Source organism: Musca vetustissima, unplaced genomic scaffold, assembly GCF_032173495.1.
Source record: "Musca vetustissima isolate MV318-11 ecotype Yass unplaced genomic scaffold, APGP_CSIRO_Mvet_v1 utg23053, whole genome shotgun sequence".
In the NCBI taxonomy this organism is placed as follows: Eukaryota; Metazoa; Arthropoda; class Insecta; order Diptera; family Muscidae; genus Musca; species Musca vetustissima.
This window is the reverse complement of record NW_026878053.1, coordinates 10,475-33,896: the sequence shown is the minus strand read 5'-3', so window position 1 is coordinate 33,896 and position 23,422 is coordinate 10,475. Positions and strand designations below refer to the sequence as shown.

The 23,422-nt window shown below is 34.2% G+C and overlaps 2 protein-coding genes across 2 annotated transcripts; one reads left to right on the top strand and one right to left on the bottom strand.

The window, feature by feature from the left end:
- Window positions 1-1,237: 1,237 nt before the first annotated feature.
- LOC133322825 (mucin-2-like) lies at window positions 1,238-11,453 on the top strand. Its single transcript, XM_061531780.1, has 5 exons — window positions 1,238-2,066; window positions 2,175-2,426; window positions 2,553-4,622; window positions 4,690-4,947; window positions 10,597-11,453. Exons 1-5 carry the CDS (start codon window positions 1,238-1,240, stop codon window positions 11,451-11,453), a joined length of 4,266 nt encoding a protein of 1,421 aa, XP_061387764.1.
- A 9,503-nt stretch (window positions 11,454-20,956) lies between these two features.
- LOC133322824 (uncharacterized) lies at window positions 20,957-21,418 on the bottom strand. Its single transcript, XM_061531779.1, has one exon. It carries the CDS (start codon window positions 21,416-21,418, stop codon window positions 20,957-20,959), a length of 462 nt encoding a protein of 153 aa, XP_061387763.1.
- Window positions 21,419-23,422: the final 2,004 nt, after the last annotated feature.

Below are 23,422 nucleotides of genomic sequence, written 5' to 3'. Positions count from 1 at the left end.
CATCATAGTTGTTTAGAGTATAAATACCCAATATGTTCAGAAGACTTCCTGTATATATAGAATATTCATTTGGAATAACTATTTTTTTATTGAAGACCTCCCAAGGGACCTCTAACTTCAGAAGATCTACTCTGAGGACTTTGGAACAAATATGGAACGTCTCACCTAAATATATGACCTTCTAAAGGTCTTCTATGTACAGAAGACCTGAAAATAATATACTACAAATCAAAAAACACCTTCAATCGAGCGAAAATAATTCGCAAATAAAAAAACTATCTAATAAAATAAAAACGAAACACTGACATAAAAAATGCAACACACATTTACAAAACCGGCTTTTCGGATTCAGAAATGAGATATGAAAAATATGCCAATAAAAAAGGAATTAAAAAAATGTGTAGTGGAGTGTTTTTCTGTTATGTCTGCAAATATGGCCGCGCAAAGTTATGGAATTTGAACTTTAAATTAGAGATGTTTCAGTTTTGAGTTTAGGAGAACGGTTATAGTCGATTATTGTTATTAAAAAGCCTAAAAAAATCCAATTGTAAATTAGATGTCTGATTTGTGTCTTTGCTCTCAACGCCAAAAAGACACACCAACAACAACAGCAAAAAAGTGTCTACAGCTGAGTTTAAGCCAGTCAGGGAGTCAGCCAGCCAACCAACAGTTACGGCGGCTTATGGCTTGAAATGTTGTTGATTTCTTGTTGGCGTTGATTTTTGTTGTTGTGTTTTTTTTTAGGTGAGCATAAAAACGCTAAAATTCCAAACATGCGGTTTAGTTCCTCAAAGTAAATTCAACTAGTCAGACCAAAACCTGAAACCAAAGTGGACACACGTTGTTGCGCTGCTACAGCTACCGTCGATCGATCGATATATTGTCTAGCGCGTTCGGGCGAAAAAGAAAAAAAAATATTCATAATAAAAAAAAGACAGGCTTGAAAAAAAATTTAAAAACGGGAAAAATATTTAACGACTTCTATTGTGTTTTAAGTATTACAAAGCCACTAAACAAAATAAGGAACCAGTATTTTGAAAAATATAAAAAATCTGATGTAATGGATTTTGTGTGAGAAAAAAATTGAAAGTAAATGAAAGTGAAAAAATAAGGAAATTTAGAATAAAAAAAATTTTTGAAAGTCATAAAATAAGTTATAAAAAATTAAATATAAATTAGAATAACCCAACCAAACATGTTTCAAATAAAATTGTGCAATTTAGCTATCCTCCTAATTATGGGGATTGGCATGATACAATGTGCACCCATTGAGGTGACAACATCAACGGAGGACTTTCCAGAAATTACCACCATACTACCAAACCTTAGTGAGGAAACTACCCTAGGGACCCTCAACAAAACCCAAGCTGAAGCTATTCCGAATTCCGAAGAAGCGGAACTAAGTTCCCCCATAGACTTAAGGGCCGGTGGTGGCATAGAAAATTATGCCAAAACTTCATATTTTATCCCTGTCGAAGTGAGATTTGATGAAATTGCAAATACCCAAAGTTCTGCGGATAAATCCCGAATTTCTGGGGAAGGATCGCACTCCCAGGAAAATACCACAAATGAAATTCCATCACCAGAAAATACCTCAGAGGACATAACAGAGCCCCAGGATGCCGAAAAAATTAATTCCCAAAATCAAAATGAAAATTCCCCAAAAATCCCCACATTCATTTCGAATGAAAATCATGAACGGAATGTAAAATCCATCACAATTGAAGGTGAAAATGATGAAAAACTAATTTTAAATGATTCCCAAAATGAAAATCAAAATTCCCAATTTGTCCCCGGAAATCCCCAAATTTTATCGGGGCAAAATGTTGATGATATTCAAACAATTAGTGAGGTTCCAGTTATTTTTAATATCCCCGAAAGTGTTACCGAGCCATTCAAGGGCGAAAATCGTGATTCCCAACAAGGAAATGAAAATCCCCACAATTCCAATGAAAATCCCCAAATTCCCGAGGACCACAAAGAAGTCGATATAAACACAACAACAAGTGAAATTCCATCAATTGCCACCGAAAGTATTACAGCAGATTCACTACAAATTGAAAATAGTGAAACTCTTAATGAAAATGAAAATCCCCAAAATAAAAATGAAAATCCCCAAAATGAAAGTTCCCCACAAATCCCAAATTTAAGTGTATCCAATGAAAATCAAACAGAAATAAATTTCTCCATTGTAAGTGAAAGTGAAAATGTGGCTAAAGAAGATGTTAGCGCTTCCCAGGAAGAAAATGAAAAATCCCCTAAAAATGCGCAAAATAAGGGAAGTGAAGAAAATCTAAATTTAAGTGAAGAAATTTCAAAATCCACTACAGAATCAATTAACAGCGATACTACCACTAATTTCATCAATGAAAATCAATCCCAAATTGTAACTGAAAAAATCCTCGAAAATCCCCAAAATATGAAAAGTGAAGAAAAATCGAATTTAAATGAAGAAATTTCAAAATCTACTACCGAAACAATCATTAGTGATATTTCCACAAATTTCAACATTGAAAATTCCCAAAATAAAAATGAAGTCCCAGAAATTACAGAAAATCCCGAAATTAACGAAACCACCATGGCAACTCTAAATGTTTCCCCAGAAACTGAAAACCCCCCAGAAGAATTACTAAAGGCAGTTGAAAGTAACAATCCCCAGGAATATCAAATCATTCCCCAGGAAACTTCAAACAATCCCGTAACTGTTGAAAATGTACCAGAGTTGCCACATGAATCCATAGAGAAAACAACTGAAAACCAATCAACAGTAACAGAAACTTCAGAAAAGGTTACTGAGGGCATTACAGAATCCAGTAATTCCGAATCTGAAACATCTTCCGAAAATCCCCAAAAATCCCCTAAAACGATTTTGACAACCAGTGAAGCCACTGTTAAGGAAATTTCCATGGAAACGGCAAGAAATACTGGTGTAAATATTTTATCCACAAATGCTGAAATTCCCGATCAAATGGCCGTGGAATCGCAAAATGGAGAAACTTCCCCAGTAACCCATACAATTTCAGAAAATCATGTGGCAACCTCAACAATTGCGACAAGTAATTCCTACATCGAGGAAAACGCAACAGTAACTCAAGATTTGGAAACAACTACGGAAAATAATCAGAATACCTCAGATTCCCAAATTCCAACAGAAAATTCCCAAAAATTCCCAATTTTGAATGAAAATATCCCCACCGAAGAAAATAGCACCAAATTGGAAAATTCTTCCCAAAAATTAATGGAAACATCATCGGAAATAAATTTCGCCGAACCAACCACGGAAAATATGGAATCCCTTATTATGTCCGAAAATCCCCAATTTTCCCCGGTAACTGAAAATATCCCCACAGAAGAAAATACCACCAAATCTGAAAGTTCTTCAGAAAAATCAATGGAAACTTCATCAGAATTAAATACCGCCGAACAAACCACCGAAAATATGGCATTCCCAGTGATTTTCGAAAATTCCCAAATTTCCCCAGTAACAGAAAATGTCAGTGAAGGATTGATTTCAAACAAATCGCCCAGTGAAATTGTCACTGAAACTCAACAAAATGACAATTCCCAATTGCTTGTAGAAAATCCCCAAATTGTTCCAGTGTTGCCATATAATCAGTCCGATAAAATATATGTGCAAGTTATTCAAGATCCTATAATTACAGAAACTCAACAACCCTCGGAAGTTAACTCTGAAATTCCATCAACTTCCCCAGAAGTGCCCACAATTCCCGTTGATATGGTAATTTTAACTGAAACCAGCCCTAAAATCGAAGCTGTTGAACAAACTACCAAAAATATTAACTTCAATGCCCAATTGCCTACGGAGGATTCTCAAAATGCAGGAGTCTATATGCTAATGGAAATGTTTGTCCCAGAGACAGTACAAGAAACTCCCAAAGATCCTCAAGAAACTCCAGAAACAACAACCCAATTTTCAGAACTTTATCACAGCAGAGAAGGCAAAAGTTTAGAAATCACTTCCAGCGAAAATAAAGAAAGCGTGGAATCGACCCCAGCAGCTCTGGAAGAAAATGTTGGTGAAGAATCCATGACAGCAACTCAGGTAGCAGATAGAGAAGATTCTGAGACAACCTATGAAAATCCTGGTTTTATAAAATTAAATGATCATTCGGATATAATGGACGATAGAAGCTTCCCCACAACAACTTTGGAAACAGGTGCTACAGAAATTCCACAAGCATCCGGGGAAAATCAAACAAATGGGGAAACAAATGTAACCAATGCACCTTCAATTTTGAGTGAAGATCAATCCGAATCTACAGCAAAATTAGAAGAAGTTGCATTGATGAGTGAGGAACAAACTACCTCAACAAAAGCAGCAGCTACAACAACTACCACAGAATCGACTATGAAATTCGAAGAAACCACTTTGTCAAATCTGGAAGTCAAAGACCAAGAAATGTCCACTTCAATGCCAGAATCAGCAACAACCACATCAATGCCATATGTAATGACAAATGGCAACACTGAACGCAGCAGTACGGAGAAAATGAACGATGAGCCCTCGGCCACAACAATAAATCAATTCGCTTCCCTTTTGGCCGAAACTGAAATGAATGTCCACAAAGCATTTGAAACACTACGCGAATATATTTCTCATGGTCAAATAATGGAAGAGACAACAAAGAATCCTGGTTTTAATTATGGGTGTCGATGTGACAACAACAGGTCCAATCACTAAAGATGATTCTACAATGAAGGCGATGGAGGAATCGACAAATGGTGAACTTGAAAATTCAACAAATATGCCAGTCTCAGGTGCGAAAAACGAGGATGATATGGACATTCCCAATACAACAACGAATTCTCCTGTGACCGAAGATATTCAAATGGCCACCGAGGAAAGTTCAGGTGCTATGGACATAAAAGAGCAATCGACGGAGTCTACGGCAGTTACAGACAGTATGGCCACAACAACAGAACAAGGTAAGTCTGAAGATACAGAGTGAATATCGTAAATATTTGAGGAAAGATAAATGGGAAATTACAATACAGGTCCAATAAATAAATTTAGAAAAAAATAAATATTTTCATTGGTAATTTCATTATCAGTTCACAAGGAACTGATAACCCTATGTACCCAAAAGGGAGACCGTGGCCTGTAGGAATTTAGATCATCAAGCTCGACTCGAAAGAGTATAAATAATCACTGGAAATGGGAAATTATTTTTCGGGATGTTATACCTTAGCGAGAGTAATTCGATAAAGAGCATGTATTTGAGTTATAGAGTGATGAACTTTTTGATAGTGAACCTGCAAGGAAAAGGCTATAAAGCTGTCACTTAAATCGAATGGGGATTTATTAGTAGAAAACTACCTGCTTCTATCTTATGAGCAGAATTTTTATACCCTCCACCAGGTGTTGTACATTCAAATTCCCTTCTCCATGGGTTGTGTTGTGATGTTTGGCTTTCAATTGTGGCCTATAGGTCGACTCGAAAACACACAAAAAATTAAGTTTTTGGTCTTCATCAGAAAAATTAGTATCTGATAATCACCTAAAATTTATGACGTTGTCCTTGGCCACAACTGGCACCTCATGGAACATTTCAAAGCGATCAGCGCTATATTTCCGCCCTCCAGTGTGGTAATAGGTTACTAAATAATATATGAATACGTAAGCACCTGTAAATATTTAAGTGTAACTCCCGCATCCGAGTACCTACTACAATATAATTGGTATCAATTTAAATGTCAACAACTCCTCTTGGATATACTATCAACTTTTCGGGTCTATGTCCTTCAGAAGTAAATGTATACGCCATAGAATACAAATTTTGTAATTTTTCACACAAAAGTCAGGGTCCATTTGACCCGCTAAATATTGACCGATCTTTATCAAAACAAGTATGCTTATTCTTTGGTCCGATTGCCTTATCCATGTAAAAATACGAGATGTTTGGGCCATAATTGCGGCTTCTGAAGCGACCAGAAAATCCCACAAAAATTACGTATTTGGTCCATTTTATCCCCTAAATATTAACCGATCTTTACCAAAAACAATAGGGGTCTTCATTGGCCAGACCCCATCCTACATGCAAAATTTCGTGAAGATTGGTCCATAACTGCGGCCTGTATCGTGTTTACAAATTATAATGGACAGACGTACGGACGGACGGACACACATGTCTAGATCGACTCAGCTAGTCGAGATGTGACGATCGGTATATTTAAAGGTGGGTCTAGGACCAATATTTCGCAGCGTTACAATCTCTTGGGGCTGCACAAAGCTAATATACCCTGACAACATAGTTGTGTAGGGTATAAAAATAAATATTTTTAAGGAAATCCTTTACTAAAATGTTTATCATGGGACATAAAAGGTCCAAAGGTAAAATTCTTTAACATGGTTGATAACCCTATATAGTGAAAAGTAGAAGATGGGAAATTATTGTTCGGGATGACATACCTTAGCGGGTGTATTTTGCCAAGGATGAACTTATTGATAGTGTGCAATGCAGAAGGAAAAGGATATAATGCTGTCACTCAAATCGAATGCGGATATTTTAGTAGAAAGCTCCGTGCTTCTATCTTATGAGCCGAATTTTTATACCCCTTACGAGGTGGTATGCATTCAAAGTTCCTTAAGACGATCGGAGCATAACTATGGAGTCAATTTTATTTCATTATGTGATAGTAGGTTGTTTAAACTCCGAAAATAGTATTCCAAATTACAGACAGGCTAAAAATTCAAATTCCTAACTGTCAAAGCTGTGATTTTAATGCAAAAGTCATTTCGGCTAGAACTCAGTCCTCATTTTTAGGTTGCGGAATGCTACAGTTGTTTGAAGTGTTTTTTTCTTACATAAATATGACCATGAATGACCGATGCACATATCATTTTCGTAATTTTCTTTGCTAAATATATGGACCTTAGGCTTCATTGGTGTGCTTTTGATATGATTGAGCTTAGATCAGGGTTAGCCAACAATACATATGCAAACTACTATGATTGTGTTGGACACGCGCATATATCCGTTGGGAGAGTAATTTTCGTTCTCTCGGTAGAGATCGCATATGATAAAGCATTGCAAAGCATACAACATGTTCGATGTCGAGAATAATGTTGAGTTCGAACACAGAACTGTGATTGTATTGGTACTCTCTCAAAGCGCCCGCGGGCGCCTGTTTGGTGAACATTGGCTTAGATTTCCACTGCATAAACACAAATGCATGACTCTTCACCATTAGGAATAGATGTGGATACGTCTATCTTATCATTAACAATGTCAATGCTATTATGTGGACTAAACAGCTGCAAGCAAAACAGATGCAAACAATTGTTTATTCATCCAAAATAGATTATTCGGCAAAAAAAAGTCTGAGTACCAACATATGGCAATGAGTCAATGTCGATGACAAATTCACCTATTAATATTGTATGTTAAAAATTAGGCTTAAAGTTGAAAATTTCAATTTGTGTACACAAAGAAAAATGAAAAATATTTGTTTTCACAATTTTACAATTTTTCATTATTCATTTGGCAGAATCAAGGTCTTTGTACGATCGGACTGAAAAAGAGAAAACAAGCTGTTTGAATTTATTTTAATGTTGGCACATATTATAGTGTGTAAGGTTGAGATAAATGAACAGAAGTTGATATGTGAAGTTTGGTGGTGGGTAAGTTCTCTAAATATTATTGAAAATAAGGAACGTATAGGGACATATCAGTCAGTATTAATACCACGATAAATTTGTCAACTTTTTATTTTTATATAAACTATAGGACTGTATTTAACATGCTTCAGAATGTCCAATTTGGACCAAATTTGCACCGTTTTGTTGTTATTTTAAAGGTAACTTAAAGTGCCTCTCATATAAGATCTGCTTTCTATTTACAAAAAAACTCTAGTAGTCGATTTTCACAATCCTCCGTAGATACCAATTTTTTATTATTAAAGAAATTTTGCAATGCAAGAAAAAGAGGAAAATCGCTTGGTGCCAAGTCCGGACTGTATGGCGGATGCATTAAAAATTCCCAACCAAGCTCCCAAAGATTTTGGCGAGTCGCTGTAGATGTGTGTGGCCTAGCGTTGTCCCGGTGCATCGCGACACGTCTCTTGTTGGCCAATTCTGGTCAATTTTAAATGTTTTAAAACAGATTTATGGTCGATTTTTAGATCCTGGGCGATGTTACGATTGCAAACATGCCGGTCAATTTCGATCATTTCTGCGATTTTATCGACATTTTCGACGAAGGGCCTAACTTTGTGAGGTGCATCTTTAACTTCAAAAAATTTTGAACGGAATCTACGAAACCAAAATTGCACATAATTGGCAATTTTAGCCGCTTGGTTTGCATTTCCGCCATTGTCAAAGACTGTAAAATTCACCGAATTCTCTCTTTGTTCACATCCATTTTTTATACCCTGTAACTTACAACTGAATGCACCAAACAAATAAAAAGCAAAATCATTTCTTTACTGCGAAATGACAACCTTTGAACAAGCATAAATCTGAAATTGTTTAATCGATACTGTACGAAAAATATATCAGTACAGTCATCTGCCGAAAAAATAATGGATTTCTTTTCCCCCCAACATAATATATTCAGAGGCATATTTAAGTAAAGTATTTAAGTAAGGCCTCCAAAAATATGTTTAAAAAATCCACGACTAATGTTAGACCTAAAACAATCCACGCCCAATACTAGGCCTCCAAATTTTTTTTTTTAAATCAACGCTATATGTAAGGCCTCCAAAAAGTATTCTTTAAGGGGAATTCCCCACCCCCCAATTCACGGTGTCAATTTTTTTTAATTCGAATCTACACTAATTTAGGAATTTCCCTACAAAATTTCAAGTGAAAATCTCAACAACTCTTGAAGATATAGCCGATTTATTGTGTCTGCATCAAGTGACGGCTAAAGGGCTTCTCAAACTTTAAACGCGGTTTTTTCCAAACATTGGTTTTGCGAATGCCGGGCACGATATCTCAAAAACTAATAACCCAGTCGATTCCAAATTCTTACACGTCTCTCTGCGAGTGTATAGCTATCGTATGAACTAAAGCCAATAGGTGAAGATCTTCCTTATTATACACTACACAACTATGTTGTCAGGGTATTATAGCTTTGTGCAGCCCCAAAAGTTTGTAACGCTGCGAAATATTGGTCCTAGACCCACCTTTAAGTATACCAATCGTCATATCTCGACTAGCTGAGTCGATCTAGACATGTGTGTCCGTCCGTCCGTCTGTCCATTATAATTTGTAAACACGATACAGGCCACAGTTATGGACCAATCTTCACGAAATTTTGCATATAGGATGGGTTCTGGCCAATGAAGACCCCTATTGTTTTTGAGATCGGTTAATATTTAGGGGATGAAATGGACCAAATACTAAATTTTTGTCGGTTTTTCTGGTCGCTCCAGAGGCCGCAGTTATGGTCCGAACATCGTGAAATTTTACATGGAGAAGGGGATCGGGCCTAAGAATAAGCATGCCTTTTTTGATAAAGATCGCTCAATATTTAGCGGGTCAAATGGACCCTGACTTTTGTGTGAAAAATTACAAAATTTTTATTCTGGTACGTATATACTTGCTCCTGAAGGACATATATTCGAGATGTTGATAGTATGTCCAAGATGAGTTGTTGACCTTCAAATTGATACCAATTATATAGCTGTATGTACTCCGATGCGGGAGTTATACGTAATTAAGTAAAGGTGACTATGTGCATATTATTAATATTACTCCATTAGAGGACGGAAATGTCGCGCTGATCGCTTTGAAATTGTACATGAAGTTCCGATTATAGTCAAGGACGACGCTTATAGTTTTCGGTGAAGTTGAGATTTCATTCAGGGGGTGCAATGAACCGAAAACTTTAGTTTTGTCAGATTTTCTAGTCGCTTTAGAGGCAATTATTATATACAGAACATCGTATATTTTACAAGGTGAAGGGGATCTGACCAAATACTTAGAGCGGCTGTTTAGATGATGATCGGTCAATTTTCCGAGGGTCATATCAACCAAAACCTATAGTGACCAATTTTTTATTATATGGCGTAAAAATTCTCTTTAAGAAAAAAACATTTTGGAAAATATGCAAGACTTAGAAATAGGAGTTGTTGATCTATAATCTGTAAAAAAGGTTGGAAATATCACGAAATATTGCCAAGGCTCAGAATATAGAACCGCCGAAAGTGTGCTTTTCGTGGTAGTTGTGTAGGGTATCATATGGTCGGCCCCGTCCTACTATACTGCTCCGCTCACTGGTTTTTTAAATTGGTTTGTGGAAAAAAATCGGCGATTTTCCAAAAATATTTTTTCAAAGGTCCGCCATTTTGTTAATTTTAGAGCGAAGTCAATAACCCTAGTTCATACGAAAAAAACAATAACAATTTTTTTTTTGTAAATTATTTTTCCTCTCTTTTAAATCTTTAAATGTATATGTGCAAAGTTACAAACCTTAACAAGCATCGGTATCTCAAAAGCATTTTGAGAAAAAAAAAACATTTTCAGATTCTACTAATTTTACCTGACACCCTACTTGCTCTTATTTAAAGCCGAATTTGTATAAAAGTTTGTTTGAAAATATCTAATAATATTTTTGCTTTGCTATTTATTAGGTGTGGCAGAAACAACAATTGTTCCAACCCTTGCACGAGTCCAATTAGAAAAGGATTTGACTAGCATCAACTTGACATATCTCGATGACTCCAGCGAGGAAGAAATGGAAAATGACCGAAGCAAAGAACATCAGGTATCACAAGGCAACTCCCAAGAAAAATCACAAGAAAACCAAACACCCACTACCACCGAAACGAATGACTTTGAAACGGCAACGGGAATAACCGAAATGGTTAAATTCATCAAACATGAAACCGAGTCGACGACAACAGCATCGGAGGAAGTCAAAACTATGTTGCCACAAACACAAGCCACATTTATGCAGGAACAAGAGCAACAAATTGAAACCACAACAGTTAAAGAAATGAATTCATCAAGTACCGCCAATGTTGGAGAAAAAGAAGAGGAAGAACAATCAACTGAAACAGCGACAGAAATGTCTTCAAATTCCACAGAGAAAAATGACGATTCCACTGAAACATCTCATAGTGTTTTGACAACTACGGCAACACCTTCATCTGAAGCGAGTAGCACAGTCTCCAGTGTTATTACAACAACATATAAATCTGAAACAAGAACAGATTTACCAGAAACAACAACCACAATGGTACCTGAAACAACAACATATCTTCCAGAGACAACAACGACGTTGACAGATATCAGCGAAGAAACAACAACATTTAGCCCTGAAGAATTAACAACAACAGTGACCGAGGAACCGGAAATTGAAACCACAACCCTGTTGACAACAGTGGCACCCGAACCTCGTTCACTGCCCCCACCAAAATTAGAATATTTACAAAGTGAAGATGGTGTAGAGGTCTTCTATGGCTATTCAATAGTTAAGCATAATTAATTTATTAAAAAAACAACAACAAGAAAATCTTCAACTCATAAAAATCTTAATCTATTTGTTAATCGCTCTCATTTGTTTCGTATGTATAACCACCTTTTTCCATGTTTTTTATTTTTTTTTCGTATAGTATTTTTAAACGTAAACTATTTCAAATATTTCGCGTGTATGCTAAACTTATCTATCAATTTAATCCCTCCATTATATATTTATAGTATATGTTTTTTTTTATTTTTGTCTCAACTTTTGTTTTTTTATTATTTCATTTCTATTCTTCACACGCTAATAAAGCTCACAAATTTATGCCATACAATTTAAATAAAATTAGTAAAAAAAATCTGAACATAAAATATGTTTATAAAAATATCTTAAGTTATTTAAGAATGTGATAAATGTCGATGTATGTATCTGTGTAGTTTAGGCATATGACAACAAATATAACAAAAATAAATAAATATGTATAAATAATGTTAATTTGAATTTATAGTGTGTATTATTTAATGGAATTTGAAATAGCCATCGAACAACTATTCTTTAAAAAATCCACGCCTTTTGCTAAGCCTCCAAACATATTCTTTAAAAAATCCACGCCTTTTGCTAAGCCTCCAAAAATATTCTTTAAAAAATCCACGCCTTTTGCTAAGCCTCCAAAAATATTCTTTAAAAAATCCACGCCTTTTGCTAAGCCTCCAAAAATATTCTTTAAAAAATCCACGCCTTTTGCTAAGCCTCCAAAAATATTCTTTAAAAAATCCACGCCTTTTATAGGCCTCCAAAAATATTCTTTAAAAAATCCACGCCTTTTATAGGCCTCCAAAAATATTCTTTAAAAAATCCACGCCTTTTATAGGCCTCCAAAAATATTCTTTAAAAAATCCACGCCTTTTGCTAAGCCTCCAAAAATATTCTTTAAAAAATCCACGCCTTTTGCTAAGCCTCCAAAAATATTCTTTAAAAAATCCACGCCTTTTGCTAAGCCTCCAAAAATATTCTTTAAAAAATCCACGCCTTTTGCTAAGCCTCCAAAAATATTCTTTAAAAAATCCACGCCTTTTGCTAAGCCTCCAAAAATATTCTTTAAAAAATCCACGCCTTTTGCTAAGCCTCCAAAAATATTCTTCAAAAAATCCACGCCTTTTGCTAAGCCTCCAAAAATATTTTTTAAAAAATCCACGCCTTTTGCTAAGCCTCCAAAAATATTCTTAAAAAAATCCACGCCTTTTGCTAAGCCTCCAAAAATATTCTTAAAAAAATCCACGCCTTTTGCTAAGCCTCCAAAAATATTCTTTAAAAAATCCACGCCTTTTGCTAAGCCTCCAAAAATATTCTTTAGAAAATCCACGCCTTTTGCTAAGCCTTCAAAAATATTCTTTAACAAATCCACGCCTTTTGCTAAGCCTCCAAAAATATTCTTTAAAAAATCCACGCCTTTTGCTAAGCCTCCAAAAATATTCTTTAAAAAATCCACGCCTTTTGCTAAGCCTCCAAAAATATTCTTTAAAAAATCCACGCCTTTTGCTAAGCCTCCAAAAATATTCTTTAAAAAATCCACGCCTTTTGCTAAGCCTCCAAAAATATTCTTTAAAAAATCCACGCCTTATTATGGGCATCCAAAAATATTCTTTAAAAAATCCACGCCTTTTATAGGCCTCCAAAAATATTCTTTAAAAAATCCACGCCTTTTGCTAAGCCTCCAAAAATATTCTTTAAAAAATCCACGCCTTTTGCTAAGCCTACAAAAATATTCTTTAAAAAATCCACGCCATTTGCTAAGCCTCCAAAAATATTCTTTAAAAAATCCACGCCTTTTGCTAAGCCTCCAAAAATATTCTTTAAAAAATCCACGCCTCCAAAAATATTCTTTAAAAAATCCACGCCTTTTGCTAAGCCTCCAAAAATATTCTTTGAAAAATCCACGCCTATAGGAAGGCCTCTCAAAAATATTCTTTAAAAAATCCACTCTTACAGGAAGGCCTGAAAAAATAATCTTTAAAAAATCCACGGCTATTGTAAGGCTTCTGGAAATAATCCTTAAAAAACCACGCCTATTGTAAGGCTTCTGGAAATAATCCTTAAAAAACCACGCCTATTGTAAGGCTTCTGGAAATAATCCTCTCAGAAAATTGTCTTTAAAAATCCATGCCTATTCAAAAAGCCCTCCCAAGACCTCTCAGAAAAAATTCTTTAAAAAACCACGCCCATTCAAAAAGCCCTCCCAAGGCCTCTCAGAAAATGTTCTTTAAAAATCCACGCCTATTCTAAAAGCCCTCCCAAGGCCTCTCAGAAAATTTTCTTTAAAAATCCACGCCTATTCTAAAAGACCTCCCAAGGCCTCTCAGAAATTTTCTTTAAAAATCCACGCCTATTCTAAAAGACCTCCCAAGGCCTCTCAGAAATTTTTTTTAAAAATCCACGCTTACTCTAAAAGCCCTCCCAAGGCCTCTCAGAAAATTTTCTTTAAAAATCCACGCCTATTCAAAAAGCCCTCCCAAGGCCTCTCAGAAAATTTTCTTTAAAAATCCACGCCTATTCAAAAAGCCCTCCCAAGGCCTCTCAGAAAATTTTCTTTAAAAATCCACGCCTATTCAAAAAGCCCTCCCAAGGCTTCTCAGAAAATTTTCTTTAAAAATCCACGCCTATTCAAAAAGCCCTCCCAAGGCCTCTCAGAAAATTTTCTTTAAAAATCCACGCCTTTTCAAAGCCCTCCCAGGGTTTCTCAAAAATGTTTCTTTAAATATCCACGCCTATTCAAAGCCCTCCCAGGGTTTCTCAAAAAATTTTCTTTAAATATCCACGCCTATTCAAAGCCCTCCCAGGGTTTCTTAAAAATCTTTCTTTAAATATCCACGCCTATTCAAAGCCCTCCCAGGGTTTCTCAAACATTTTTCTTTAAATATCCACGCCTATTCTAAGCCCTCCCAGGGTTTCTCAAAAATTTTCTTTAAAAATCCACGCCTATTCTAAGCCCTCCCAGGGTTTCTCAAAAATTTTTCTTTCTTTTTTCGCCTTTCGCTAAGCCTCCAAAACTAATCTTCACAAAATACACGCCTATAGTAAGGCCTCAAAAACGAATCTTTAAAAAATCCACGCCTATAGTAAGGCCTTTCAAAAATATTCTTTAAAAAATCCACGCCTATAGTAAGGCCTCTCAAAAATATTCTTTAAAAATCCACGCCTATTGTAAAGCTTTGAAAAATATTCTGTAAAAATCCACTGTAAGGCCTAACATTTTTTTTCAGAAATCCTCGCCTATTTTAGGGCCTATGAAAAATATTCTTTAAAAATCCACGACTATTCTAAGGTGTATAAAAGGTCTGCACCTAATGTCCATACATATATCTAACGAAAAATGTGTACATATTCATATATGAATAATTTAAGTCTATTAAAAAGTGTCTGGTTTTTGAATGAGAATGAAACTGTTTTAGAGGATTGTAAACCAGTTTAAATTACTGAAACTGAAATCGATACGCTTTCTTGTTGTTGTTGACGATATATTCTTAGCTTAAAAAGAATTTTAGCTGTTAATACCTGCAGAAAAAATATGTAAAAATTAATCGCTTAAAACAAACACAAAAATAAATACCAAACTAGTTTCTTTTCAATGAGAAGGTGAACTTTTTATAATAAAAACAAAATAAATTAAAATAAAAAAAAATCTGGTATATAAATTTTAAATACGAAAAAAATGTGTTCCATAATTTCAATGAATCATATAATTAGAAGTAAAACAACACACATGAGGTGACCAGATTTTTTGTTAAATCATCAGTTGGAATTTATGAATGATTGTAACTGTTTTTTTTCCTGAGAATAATTATTCTTGAATTACTTCGGAGAGCAGAAGTGGCCATTACGAAATTCCCTATAAAGAAATATTCTTACGAATATTCAGATTATTTTTATTCCGCTCACAAACCCCAAATAGTTCACTTACGTGTTCTGGTCATTCCGCTTTGAAGAAGTGGAGAACATGTGTAGGACAATATCAATATGTGGTGTATGCGTGTGATTCATATGAATTGGAATTGGATATTCCAATGACGCTTAACAAAAGAAATTCGAAGCGTACACAATGATCAGATTATTAAACGTTTTTACTCATTAATATGTGTTTGTAGTTATTATCAAACATTATAAAATTTATGAATGGCAAATTCGATGTGAATTTTAATTAAAAATAAAAGATATCCCAAAAAAAAATTCATATTTATGCTAAACATGACCTTCATGGTTATATATTTGTTTAATAACATTTTTATAAAAAATCCACATTCCAATTTTGATTTGAATAAGAAAAGCATTTATTTGAGTCATGCATGAGTTTATGCACCAGGGGTCACCTAGATTCCCGCAAATATGACTAATTAGGTTGGAGATGATATTTGGAGAAACCGCGCCACTTATAAGGCTCTGAAAAAATAATCTTTAAAAAAATCCACGCTACTTATAAGGCTCTGCAAAAATAATCTTTAAAAAAATTCACGCCTATTCTAAGGCCTCTGAAAAAATATTCTTTAAAAAATCCACGCCTCTCAAAAATATTCTTTAAAAAATCAACGCCCCTCAAAAATATTCTTTAAAAAATCCACGCCTCTTAAAAATATTCTTTAAAAAATCCACGCCCCTCAAAAATATTCTTTAAAAAATCCACGCCCCTCAAAAATATTCTTTAAAACATCCACGCCTCTCAAAAATATTCTTTAAAAAATCCACGCCCCTCAAAAATATTCTTTAAAAAATCCACGCCTCTCAAAAATATGCTTTAAAAAATCCACGCCCCTCAAAAATATTCTTTAAAAAATCCACGCCTCTCAAAAATATGCTTTAAAAAATCCACGCCTCTCAAAAATATTCTTTAAAAAATCCACGCCTCTCAAAAATATTCTTTAAAAAATCCACGCCTCTCAAAAATATTCTTTAAAAAATCCACGCCTCTCAAAAATATTCTTTAAAATATCCACGCCTATTGTAAGGCCTCTCAAAAAAATTCTTTAAAATATCCACGCCTATTGTAAGGCCTCTCAAAAATATTCTTTAAAAAATCCACTCCTATTTTAAGGCCTCTGAAAAATATTCTTTAAAAATCCACGCCTCTTATAAGGCCTAAAAAGATTACAACATTTTGTCCTCCAGTGTAAAAATCTCAAAGCACTTGTTCGATTAGTTATTTTTAATTGAGTTGAAAGAAGTGACCAAAACAGAGAAGAGAAAAAAATGTAAAAAAGATTAACAACAAATTAATAACAAGACGGTAAAAATATGCCGCACACGTCGTTCGAGCATTGACGACGACCTTCAGTTCGTAAAATATTTTTTTTTTTTTTGTTTAGTTTAAATGCTGCAAAATGACTGTAACCTGTCCGCTAGCGCCAATTATCAAGTTCAGCGTTTAACACAGCTGGGACGCACAATGAATTTTTGTCAATCAATTTGTTTTGGAGTTTCGGACATTCCCTTTATGCAGTCCGTCGTCATCATCGTCGCATTGACGAACCTATGACGAACCAATTAATCGTCACAACGATTATAAAGTTGATGATGGGCGTTGTTGTTGTTATTTTCGATAATTAGCATTCATAGATTGTTGTCAGCTCAATGGGATTTACAACGTTAATTCGCCACTATTAAATTCCAGACATCGAAAAATATATCATATGTCAAACACCTTTGTATTGAATGTTACACTTTAGTGAATTGATAATGAATGAAAATGTTTATGCTGTTTGATTTAAATATGTAATAATTAGGTTATATGAAATGACCTTCGAAAGGTCTTCCGAAGCAAGAAAAAATTAAGGTATTTTATAGGCGTGGATTTTTTAAAGAATATTTTTGAGAGGCCTTACAATAGGCGTGGATTTTTTAAAGAATATTTTTGAGAGGCCTTACAATAGGCGTGGATTTTTTAAAGAATATTTTTGAGAGGCCTTACAATAGGCGTGGATTTTTTAAAGAATATTTTTGAGAGGCCTTACAATAGGCGTGGATTTTTTAAAGAATATTTTTGAGGGGCCTTACAATAGGCGTGGATTTTTTAAAGAATATTTTTGAGATGCCTTACAATAGGCGTGGATTTTTTAAAGAATATTTTTGAGAGGGCTTACAATAGGCGTGGATTTTTTAAAGAATATTTTTGAGATGCCTTACAATAGGCGTGGATTTTTTAAAGAATATTTTTGAGATGCCTTACAATAGGCGTGGATTTTTAAAGAATATTTTTGAGATGCCTTACAATAGGCGTGGATTTTTTAAAGAATATTTTTGAGATGCCTTACAATAGGCGTGGGTTTTTTAAAATATTGTTAACGTCAATTTATTTGCAAATTCTAAACCATTGCTAATTGACAATGAAATTGCCAGTCATTGAAATAATTTATGCCCAAAAATGTTTCTAATTTAATATGTAAATATTGGATAATAATGTCGTATACGAAAACTAAATATGATAATCTATGACTAATTTTCAGCTAATTCCAGTTATGACGAAGCGTTTATTGACATGTCGTCGTGTTGGCGGACGTGTTAAATTTCATTCAAATCCCTTTATAATTGAGTATATTGGTAACGTACATGATTACATAAAGTAAATTAATAAAAAAAAAACAGAAATACAAATATGGATGGACACTGGTAAGGTGATACAATTATAAGCTTTAAATAAAATTATAAAAATTATTTTAAATTGAAAAGGTTTTAAAAATTGGCCACAATTTACAAAATCTTTTTTACTTTTTGGGGAAAAAAAGTTTAATGGTTTGTCTTCATAGGAACTTTAATTCTAGACATCTGTTCGATGTTCAAAATATATTTACTCCGAAAATAGCTTCGAATAATTTTTGGAGACATTTCCTAATATTGGATTCTCCAAAAAGTATGCAATATTTTTTATCAGAACATTATATTTTCGAAATATCAAGTGTTTCAGTTCTTCGACTATAATTTTAGTAAAAAACAATTATAATACATGCCACTTACCGGTTTTGGGTATATTAATCTGCAAAAAAAGAATACAAACATGTAATATCAGTAAGATAAAGGTACAGATATTCAATTATAAATATAAATCAAAATAGAATTTGAATTTATTTTGAATATTTTTATACATTTTTACCCACCTTAATGTGTGTCACCATTCAAAAATTTGAATTTCAAATGAAATGTCACAATTTGCATCAAAAATATTACGAATTTTAAAATAAATTCTTTAAAGTTTAAGTGGAATTTTATGAATTTCAAATGGAATTTTGTGCATCTCAAATTGAATTCTATGAATTTCGAAAGGTATAAATTACTAATGAATTTTAATTTTTTATATTTTATTAAATACGAAAAAATTCATATTTTATTTAAATTAGAGCTAATAAATGTAAACAAATATATATGTCCGATTTGGGCCAAATATGCACCGTTTTGTTGTATGATTTTTTGTCAGTTTAAAGGTAACTTCATAATGTCTCTCTCATAGAAGTCCTCTATTTGTAAAAAAAAAACTGTAGTAGTCGATTTTCACAATCCTCCTTAGATACAAAATTTTTATCATTAAAGAAATTTTGCAATGCAAGAAAAAAATGATAATCTCTTGGTGCCAATCCGGACTGTATGGCGGATGCATTAAAATTTCCCAACCAAGCTCTCGAAGTTTCTGGCAATTCACTGTAGATGAGTGTGACCTAGCGCTGTCCTAGTGGAACGCGACACCTCTTCTGTTGGCCAATTCTGGCCGTTTCTGATCAAGTGCTATCTTCAAACGGTCCAGTTGTAAACAGTAGATATCAGAATTTAGCGTGCGGCCGTATGGAATCAACTCATAATAAATAATCCCCTCCCAGTCCCACCAAATGCATAGCAGAACCTTCCAGGCCGTTAGTCATGACTTGGTCACGGGTTTAGGTACTTCACCGCTCTTTGACAACGATCGTTTTCACACAGGGTTATCGTATGTGATCCATTTCTCATCTCCAGTCACCAACCGTTTAAGAAATGGGTCTATTTCATTCCGTTTGGTAAAATTTTCGCAGATGGAAATTCAATCCATCCTAGTTTTTTTTTCTGTTAAGACATTCAATTCGCCTGATATTGGATTTACTAATATTGAAAATTTTGACCATTTGTGGTGGAGGTACCAGAAAGAGTGAACCAATGGGTCCCATCTTCGGACCTAATCTATACTTCTTAAGGATAATGGGTTATGCAAAATTTGGTTCACATCGAAGCTTCCATTCGCCTGATATTGGATTTACTAATATTGAAAATTTTGACCATTTGTGGGGCTGGTACCAAAAGGAGTGGACCAATGGTTCCCATCTTCGGACTTGATCTAAGGTTGGTAAAGATATTATCTTTACAAAGTTCTACAAAGTTTCATTAACATCGGATAGTCCGTTTGCATGTTATAATAAAAATAATTTTTAGCAAAAAACCCACAAAATTTTCAATGTGGGGGAGGTACTGGAAGAAGTGGACCAGTGGGTCCCATCTTCAAACTTGATCTAGGCTTGGTAAAGGTAATAGGTTGTGTAAAGTTTGGTTCAAAACGAACATTCCATTAGCTTGATATTGGTATTGTAAATATTGAAAATATTGACCCTCTGTGAGGACCAGTGGGTCCCATCTTCAAACTTTATCTAGGCTTGGTAAAGATAATAGGCTGTATAAAGTTTTGTTAAAATTGGATAGTCCGTTTGCATGTTATTATAAAATAAATTTTTAGCACAATTTTAAATATTTTGTGGGGGAGGTACTCGAAGGAGATGACCGATATTCCCCATCTTCGAACTTTAACTAAGTTTGGACTAAATATTAAGATGTACAAATTTTGAATGACAGACGGACAACGTACGGACGGACATGGCTAAATCGACTCCAAATTTTCTGAAACTGATTTGGTCCAAGGAAACATGCGGTCTAAAACCAATATTTCAATGAGGCACATTTTCACCGTATCAAAGTGTATATACCCCCTCATTAGCCTAAAGACTGAGGGTATAAAAATAATTCCAAAGTAATTATAGTGTGATTTTCTTTAATAAATAGATGAATTAACCCTTATTTTAGACATTAATATGCATTTACCTCCCGGAAGCATTTTTCGGAAAAAATGCATAACCTGAATATCCCACATATTGTATATAAATACTCAAGTTCGACTTTGTTCGCTGGGATATGAATAACAACCTTAAAATCAACCACAGCAAGCCTAAAAATATACTACGTTTTTTTAAATTAAATAAATGGAAACAAACGTCTATGTTTAAAACGTATAAATTGAGTATGAAGATAATGGAGCATTAGACAGTAATTCCGTAGACCTCTGCAAAACATAATGATACTAAGGTTAGGGTAGAAATCCATAGTTATCGGGATTCTTAAAAATATTATTTCAAATATTCGCGATTCGGATAGTTCTAGAAAACCCCCACTGTACTGATGAAAAACAGAAACTATATTTAGTTAGAGTTTTTTTTGACATTTTATTCTTTCGTAAAAAAATAATTGTCAATATTTTAACGTCCATAGCTGCCCTGACCTCCGATTTGGCCGTCGACACCACCACCAATACTACCTCCAAGTCCTGCACCAATATTTCCTCCAAGACCTGCACCAATATTACCATCTCCATAAATTCCAGCCGCTTCACTGCCTCCAAGCGATTGGGCAATAGCATTTGAATTAGAGATCGCTGTGGCGCCCGCCAATCCGGCTCCTCCCAAAATACCAGCCGATTCAGCAATGGCACTTGCTGAAGCATCAGCAGTAGCACTGCCTCCCAGCGATTCGGCTATGGCATTTGAATTAGAGATAGCTGTGGCACCCGCTAAACCAGCTCCACCAAAACTAGCGTCACCCAAGTTGCCAACCAAAGCACCTCTTTGGTGTAATCCCGCCTGGACCCCAGCACCATAATGACCAGCACTAACAGCCGCAATACCAACAGCGAGGGCAGCCAAAATGCTGAACAATTTCATTTTAACAAATTGTAGTTCAATTTTTTTCAGAAATAAAATTTTGTCTGGACTTCATCAAACGGCTCTGCGTTTTTATATATTTTTTTGCAAGAATCTGTCTGGAACTCCGTTAATATTCAAATAGGCCGAAACAAGCAAAACGAGATTTTATTAAATCATATTATTGTTCTGAATTTTATAATCGAATGCAGGAGTAGACATTGCAATTAACACTTGCAGCGATAAGTACACAGCTTGTAAATTTTTATATAATTTTGTTAGAAAATATATTTATTTAGGAGTAATAATAAAAAACAGGTAATAATTGTATAATTATAGCAATGCCACAGACCACAACAGGGGTGGATTTTTAAAAATTATTTTAAGAGTCAACAAGAGGCTTGGATTTCTTTTTTTTATATTTTTATGGCATCAATAGGCGTGGATTTTTTAAAGAATATTTTTTCAAGGACCATCAATAGGCGTGGATTTTTTAAGGAATATTTTTTCAAGGACCAATACAAGGCGTGGATTTTTTAAAGAATATTTTTTCAAGGACCAATACAAGGCGTGGATTTTTTAAAGAATATTTTTTCAAGGACCAATGCAAGGCGTGGATTTTTTAAAGAATATTTTTTCAAGGACCAATACAAGGCGTGGATTTTTTAAAGAATATTTTTTCAAAGACCAATACAAGGCGTGGATTTTTTAAAGAATATTTTTTCAAGGACCATTACAAGGCGTGGATTTTTTAAAGAATATTTTTTCAAGGACCATTACAAGGCGTGGATTTTTTAAAGAATATTTTTTCAAGGACCAATGCAAGGCGTGGATTTTTTAAAGAATATTTTTTCAAGGACCAATACAAGGCGTGGATTTATTAAAGAATATTTTTTCAAGGACCAATACAAGGCGTGGATTTTTTAAAGAATATTTTTTCAAGGACCAATACAAGGCGTGGATTTTTTAAAGAATATTTTTTCAAGGACCAATACAAGGCGTGGATTATTTAAAAAATATTTTTCAAGGACCAATACAAGGCGTGGATTTTTTAAAAAATATTTTTTCAAGGACCAATACAAGCCGTTAATTTTTTGAAAGAACATTTTTTCAAGGACCAATACAAGGCGTTAATTTTTTGAAAGAATATTTTTTCAAGGACCAATACAAGGCGTTAATTTTTTGAAAGAATATTTTTTCAAGGACCAATACAAGGCGTGAATTTTTTAAAGAATATTTTTTCAAGGACCAATACAAGGCGTGCATTTTTTAACATTTTTTTTAACACCATCAAGAGTCGTGGATTTCTTAGGTTTTTTTTTTAAACACCATCAAGAGTCGTGGATGTTTTTGAATAATATTTTTATGGTAAGCGTGGAGTATATTTTGAATTTAATTTCGAATATTGTTTATATTGTTCTGTGAAACTGGTTTAGAATGTTTTAACATATGTTCAGAAATTGTCTGTCATAATCGATAATAATCATTGCAAACAAACATTTGAAAAATCACGTTTATTTAAATATTATTTTCTTCAAAACAGAATAAAAATCCCCTAAAAATACTTGAAAAAATGAAATCTGTTTTTAGTATTTTTGTTTACACATGTAGGATTTTCGATATGCACAGTATTGACAATTCTACTAATTACGAAATATTTCAATTCAATTAAAACGGCACATAGTCATCAATTATTGATATCGAATTTCAAGCCAGTTTCATTTATTTTAAATGTTAGCTTCTGAAATCAAAATTGTTATGGGTTCTACTGCACCCAGTATAATTGCGATGATATAAAAAGACCACCAATGTTGTCCTAATTTCATTCAATCGTTTGTTATTCGATCCTATTCTACAAAAGATGAAATTCTTCGCGATATTGTTGGCCCTAATCATTGGCATTTTGGCTGTCAGTGCCAGTCCACAGAGAAAATTTAGAGGACCTGGTGGATTTCCAACTGGTGGAGGAGGAGGAAGTGCTGTTGCTAATTCCCAATCATCGGCTATTTCACAGGGAGGACCGGC